This window comes from Corvus brachyrhynchos, unplaced genomic scaffold (assembly GCF_000691975.1).
Source record: "Corvus brachyrhynchos isolate BGI_N302 unplaced genomic scaffold, ASM69197v1 scaffold466, whole genome shotgun sequence".
Classification (NCBI taxonomy): domain Eukaryota; kingdom Metazoa; phylum Chordata; class Aves; order Passeriformes; family Corvidae; genus Corvus; species Corvus brachyrhynchos.
Genome location: NW_008238635.1, coordinates 2,062,929 through 2,069,693, shown reverse-complemented (window position 1 = coordinate 2,069,693; position 6,765 = coordinate 2,062,929). Strand labels below are relative to the sequence as shown.

Genomic DNA, 6,765 nt, shown 5'->3' with positions numbered 1-6,765 from the left:
TCAAGAGCTTAAAATAACTCCATAAAATGTAAATACAGCTTTGTCAGGATGGAAGGGATGGGAAACTGCCAAGTAAAAAAGGAACTACGTGAATTTCTAATGCTAAATTAGAAGAAAGCAATACACCAGTCTGCCACTTGCTCGCAGTTGAAAAACAGCAGACTGGGTGAGGAAAAGATTATTAAAATGTGAAAGGCTTCTTCAATCAATACAATGTTACTAAGCTCAGAGACCATAAAAAAAATTACTGCAATCAACCCAAACACCAATACAGCGAGCTTCTTTTTATAGCAATTCTAAGAAGAGACAGGAAGAATTTCAAAGGAATTTGCACTTCTGAAAATTTGCAAGAATTTAGTTTTTCTTGTGATCTGTGATCAGACCATGTTATTCACCCTCATATTGCCCAAACAGAGCTATGAGCCAGGTCCATGCCTTGAAATGTTGCTCAATGGATTGAGCTGCCTCACCCTGTACAGCCAGCAGGGAGGGGATCAGCACCTCCGTACCTCTGTATGATGGAGCAGCAGGTACAGCTGTCACCTTCCTGACCTTGGGAGTCACCGTGTTCTCTGTGTTAGTGACCACGACAGGCTGCTCAGCATATCCCAAGTGCTGTCCTCTGCCACTGAGCTCCTCAGAATGTTCCCACTGCTTTCGGATCCTCTCCTTCAGCTTCTCCAACTTGGCATCGTGCTGCCGCTGTTTCAGGATTTCCAGCCTATGAGCACTGCAAATACTCGTGGCAGAAGGGGAAGACACTTTCAGTTCACTGTCCTGGGATGCGTTACTCTGAGAAGCTCTAGTGCTACTCTCATCTCCCCTGGAGCCACTGGCTTTTTCCTCTTCCAGTCTTGGAGGTGCTGCAACCCTAAGAAATGCCTCATTATTCTGCAAGGCATCGATTGTTGGCCGGTCATTCAGGTACCTCACGACGGTCTCGTCCGCAGCAGAAGGGAAGGGGCTCTCAAAGCCTCTGCTGTGCTGATCCTGCTCATCCCGCTCGTGTGCCAGATGGGCTGGGAGTTCACTCTTCCCTTCTGCTTCGCCCAGGTCCAAACCAGAAAGCAGTTGCTTGGCCTCAAGCTGGCTAGAACTGTGATAAGACGGAGAACAACATATATCCCCAATGTAACAGAAGGGGAAAAAAATTCACCGTCAGAAACACGAATGTAGGACCTTTAAACTCAGCAATCACCACATTCATTAACTAAATGAGTGACTTCTTCTACCTTGGCTCCACTTTAAAGGCAAGTTCTTTTAGAGTCTGATCACCTCACACTTAATAGTGCAAGTCTGATGAAACAGAAAGAGACTTCTGTTCAAAATTTTGTTTGTTGCACTCTCTGTCTGAAAAGAACTATATATAACGTTGAGGAGTAGAAAATCAGCAAGCAGTAATGTCACCCTTCAATTAAAAAAAAAACCCCCTTAAATAACAAGTGTAGAATTTAAGACAAGCATAATTAGTACATGAGCTAATCAATTAACAAAATTGATCCAAATCAGTCTCACATGCAACACGGAGAACCACCTCACAACTGACACTAGTGGAAAAAAAGACCAAAACTTAGATAATCAGGATAATAATCGTGTTCTATGGCCTGTTCTGTGTTCTGTGCCATTTTTGTTCCATGAGAAGCTGTTCTTATATGAGTTTCTCACACTCACAGAAATGGAATGTATCTTTAGTACTAGCTCTAGTACTACGCTTGCTCCACACTGTCTTGGTAATACATTTGGGGACATATACCGAAGAACTAATGAAACAAAGCTGGAAAAGCATGAGGCAATAGTCTTTTTGGTTCTTTTTACTGAAACTAAATACCTATCAAACCCATCAGGTCACTAAGGCCACAGCCATACCGCTCGATGACCTGGCCCCGTTCCAAAACAGTTGACCTTAAACTCATATTCACTGAATAAAAAATAAATTTGTAATATTCACTAAAAAGTCCAACACCACATACTGTCATGTGGGTGGGTGATGGGAGTTGTCAAAACCACCACTATTAGCTTAAATCTAATCTTAGCATATTTTTCTTCAGCAGTCAGCTGTCCCAGCACTAACCTGTATGAAGCCAATGGTTCACGAAATTCCACACGAGTGCATTTTTTCACGTTGCTTTCCAGAGTGGTTGCTCGAAGAGGGCTGCGTGAGGACTTCTCCTTGCTCGATTTATTTTGGCTGGAGGACCGGGAACCTGAAGCAGAAACCAAAGAATCCCCTATGTATCTATCTCTCCAGAAAGAGAAAGCTCCTGGGGCTGAATAATAGACATCGTTTTTCTTGGGTTTGAGCAGCTCTCTCTCCTTTGACAAGCTGATTTCAACAACTAGGAGCAAGGCAGTAAGTGCTTGAAACAATGACCATATTTAAAGAGAGATAATAATGCTTAAAAGTCAATGCTAAGTAATTAAATCTGTGAAGTTGACTGTGTTGCCACTAGAGGCCGATCTGTCTGCTCTTCTCCAGTAGCACAGTACCAGAATGCCCTTAGTATATAAAATGAGGGCTTATTTCCTATAAGCAAATGCTCTCCTTCAGTCAGATAACAGAAGCACCAGATCCAGCAAACATCTTATCATAGTGGGGTAAGCACTACTCACTCACAGTGTGGGGCAAGTCCTGTCACCCCCTCTAACCAAATGACTGGGATAAAACACTCTCCTTTCCTAAGCTCAGGGAAGGAAACATCAGTTTCTCCTGGGCAATTAGAGTTTCAGGAAGAAAAATCACTGGCAGGAGACAACCTGGGAGCAGGGAGAACCCAAGCTTTCCCAGAATGCAGTGGCTTTACACTGCCTTACACATTCTCTCCTCAATAATACATACCCTTCCTGCTGCTTTTCCTGCTGGCACTAGCAGAGGGCTTCTTGGCATCCATGACTGAATCGAACACAGCTGTGGTAGTGGGAGCTATTTCCAATTTGTTCTCTATATGACGTAGCTAGAATTGGAAGACAATGCAAATTAGAACATTGTTTTCTACTTTTAAGCTACATTTTTATTTCTCCCCAAACATGACAAATTTTTCCTTTTTCATGACAAACAAAACTGCAGGCAAGAGCAACTTCACAAGGCTGACATTGCAAAACTATCAGAAACTACTATTACATTTTGTTTAATAAGATTATCTAAATTAGGTTTTCTTGCATAGTTTTGTTCCCTTAAGTAGGCTGTTTTGAAAAAATTAATAATAACATGCCATTCCGAGACTTAATGCTTGGCCTGAATAAAATATTAATTCCACTTGGAAACAATTCTGTAATGGTCTCTTATAAATGGAGCATGATACAAATTCCACAAGTAAAACCCCACGCTGATGCTCAGCTATTGAGCAAAAAGAGGGACAAGGTTATGGGAAAGAGCTGAATTCCATGAAAACCCAAACTGTTTGGCCTCACTGAAGCCAGGTTTTAGAAACTACTGTATCATCTTAAGGACCTAAGTTAATTCCCACAGAAATACAGCAACTCCAACGCTCAGAATGGAAAATTATTCAATACCCTGGTGTTGCCCCAGTTTCTGACTGGTTTGAGTAAGCAGGGGAGAGCTATTTTTCCAAGTTGTCAGAAAAATGTGATGTCACCACTTTGCTAAATGAAAAGGTAATATTACACTCAAGACTTAGCATGTATTACTACACCCCAGACTAAGCTTCCTGTGGCAAAAGCTTCTCCTCATGTGCAGGAGACTCTTTCCAAGATACAACAAAGCTCAACATTCACATACTCCAACAGCTTTGTCCCATTTACAACTTGTTGAAGAGACAGTCCCTGAGTAAAATAATACTTTGGTTAAAGCTTATGTAGCCACTAACTGATTTGAAAATGAGTAAAAAAAAAAACCCCAAGCTAAACAACCCCAAAGGAAAAAAAAGCACTTACAGCAGCCTTAGTCTGAGAAAAAGAAGCCCATGCTGCAGTTAGATCTTCCAGGGCAGAAACAAAGAAATTAATTTCTCATTAGTACATGGAAAACAATGAAATAAAATGTTACTTCAAAACAATTTTCATGCGCTTGCTATTCAAGTTCTTTTTATGACACAGTTCCAGCCTGTAAATCTTCTCTATGAAAGACTGTTATCAGTCAAAGCTCATCTTAACAAAGCTATAAAGTATTTAATGTAACACGCTTTAAGTTTACTAAGTTAGGTTGAATGCATGATGACACCTGCAATCAAATCCACCACATATAATAGAAGATGCTTAGAAGATAAAATGAAGCTGGTTATCTACCCCAACAAAAATATCTTATATTTTTCTATTATACTATAGTTTAGCTACCTTTTTTTTCCCCCCCTTCCATTTTCTTCTTCAGTAAACTAAGCACGAATACACGGTCACTGAAAGACTCTACTCAAAACCCAAGCTCCGAACAGCAGAATTATGAACAGTAATCTTTCTGAACTGTACACCCTACAAACAAAACAGAAATAATGTTTGTGAACAAGCAGGAGGTACTAACCAAAGCCTTCTAATCTAAACAGACAGTACCTACTCTATGAGCAATCCAGCTCAGTAGGATGTAGTAGTGTTTTCCTCTATAAATATTTACTTCCTCAGTTCTCCTCCTCTTCTGTTTTCTAATGGTTCTTATAATCTAATGGTTTATAAAACACAACATCTGTGTGTCAGAACCATGGAGAGTAGTAGTAACAGAGATTTGAAAAAAATAATCTCTTCCTGATCGTAAAAGAGCTGCCAATTTCATTTCAGGCAAGATGCAACAACACAAAGGAAGAGGGTTAGGGAAGTCACACAGAAACAACTTTGCTTTGACTTCTAGAGATGGTGCTTCTTGTCCACTGAACACTACAGCTTCAAAAAGTAGGTAATTTTAAAAGAAACTGAACACATGAAATAATCAGCACAATGCCCTCTTACAGATAAAATAATAATCTTTCTCTACTTTCAAAATAACTTCTGGAGTCCAGTTTTGTCATACAGGAGATTCCATGATCGATCTTGAACCACAGGCTTAGCACACGACTCAATTGCTGTGCAGATGAGACCCTTCTTCCTTTAAGGGAAGATTCTTTCAGGGAAGTACTGTCATTTTTAATTTTTCCTGCACCCTCCTGTCCTAAATTAATCTTAACAGTAAAAAGCTAACGTGATTTTCCAGCTAAGGGAGACAAAGTGCTGTAAAGGTCATCCTAGTGGAGACGTACTGCTGCGATTCAAGCGTCTTCACCACTCGGGAACCGAGCAACTGTCACTCTGGCTCTTCCGCACTTCTTTCAAGAGCCAACAGTTCCCAATTTCTGTTCCTGCACTGCTCCTCCTCTTTAAAAAAATCTGTCTCTGTGCCATCTTGGCAACCATATCCCAGGCTGACAACTGCTAATGCAGATCAGCAAATACTCCAGAGATCAGGGTACAAAACTGCTATCTGTGAAGAGGAAGCCATAGAACACATGCTCTTAGCTCTCAAACTGAGGCAGGGGAATGCTTTCTGGAACAACTCCCCAAAGTTTCAAACAACTCATGACAAAACATCTCCCAAAACAAAGCAACAGAACAAAGAAAATCCTTACCTCTGGTAGAATCCTTGCTTTGGTTATGCCTTGGATTTTGTAGAGGCACCTCATTAGACTTGTTGCTCAACATCGTGTCAATTTACCTAAAAAAAGAATTTGTCATGTAAGAATCAAAGAGGTATAAAGTAAAAGCAAACGTATCTTTGTCTGAAGAGAACATAACCTTGATCATTACGATGAATGTCCACCTCATCTGGTGACTCCAAACTCACATCATGAACAAGGTCAGATAATCAGCATGAAATCACAGATGTGGTTACAGCTTCCTGCAGTGTTGCAGAAACCATGTAATTCCATGGAGAAAGAAGGGTTTGCTTTTGTTCTCGTTCATCACAAAGCAGCATTAACTTGATAAAAGGAGACCCAGAGGACAACACAATTTAGATCAGAGTAACAAATATTGCAACAAGTCTGAAGATGTCCACACTGGAATACTGCACACACATGGCTTGAACCTATAAATGCTTGGGGGAAATACCCGACTCCACCAATGACAGAATGAATGTGTCACCTATCTCTGGAAAAGGCAGAGCAGAACTGCATGGCAGGACACTACAGCCAGGAAAAAAGACGAGATTGGTGCTGTCATTGGTTTCCTGTGAACTTCAAAGGTAAGACTCACAGTGAATCCAAAATTAAAGTATAAACTCCCAGCCACTATCACCATAGCAGGTTTTATAAAGGAGAAAAGGAAGAAAAACCAACAAAACAAAATAGCAAAAAAACCGCCAGAATGTGCTAGCTGAGCTGTCTTTGTAACACACTGACAACAGTTCTGTTAAGGAAAGAAAAAATCAGGTGACCACAGGAAGTTCTAGACCTCTGAAAGAGTCATAAAAGTACAATTTCCTCTCTCTTCTTTCATGAACTCCCAGATGTAATTTTCCTTATTTTTTAATTACCGAAATGTTCTTTTGCTTTCACTTCCCTGAACTGTGTGCCACATAAAAAGGCAATCAAATATAAAGACCAATCTTTTGGTAAAAGGAGACCAAAATTAACACTATCTACTGCTTATTGAAACAGATTGTTGCCCGGATATTTTGTGACAAGGATTTCTATTATATATGGTTTTAAGGACACTCACAGCGACCAGCAGTAAAGTTTGGTCTCACATTCAGTCATATATCTTGTATTTACAGCAGTAAGTTACCCCAAAAAACTGCTCTTACGCCCCAAGAAAAACTAACTAATAAGAACACAGGTCTTCAAAAGACCT

The 6,765-nt window shown here is 40.3% G+C and overlaps 1 protein-coding gene across 1 annotated transcript in view; it reads right to left on the bottom strand.

Moving 5' to 3' along the window:
* CEP350 (centrosomal protein 350) overlaps positions 1-6,765 on the bottom strand; it is a 69,890-nt gene that overhangs the window by 54,419 nt on the left and 8,706 nt on the right. Inside the window, 6 exon segments of the mRNA XM_017737408.1 lie at positions 437-442; positions 509-1,096; positions 2,072-2,204; positions 2,837-2,951; positions 3,892-3,935; positions 5,544-5,629. Coding sequence (XP_017592897.1) covers positions 437-442; positions 509-1,096; positions 2,072-2,204; positions 2,837-2,951; positions 3,892-3,935; positions 5,544-5,616 — 959 coding nt within the window. The 5' untranslated portion in view covers positions 5,617-5,629.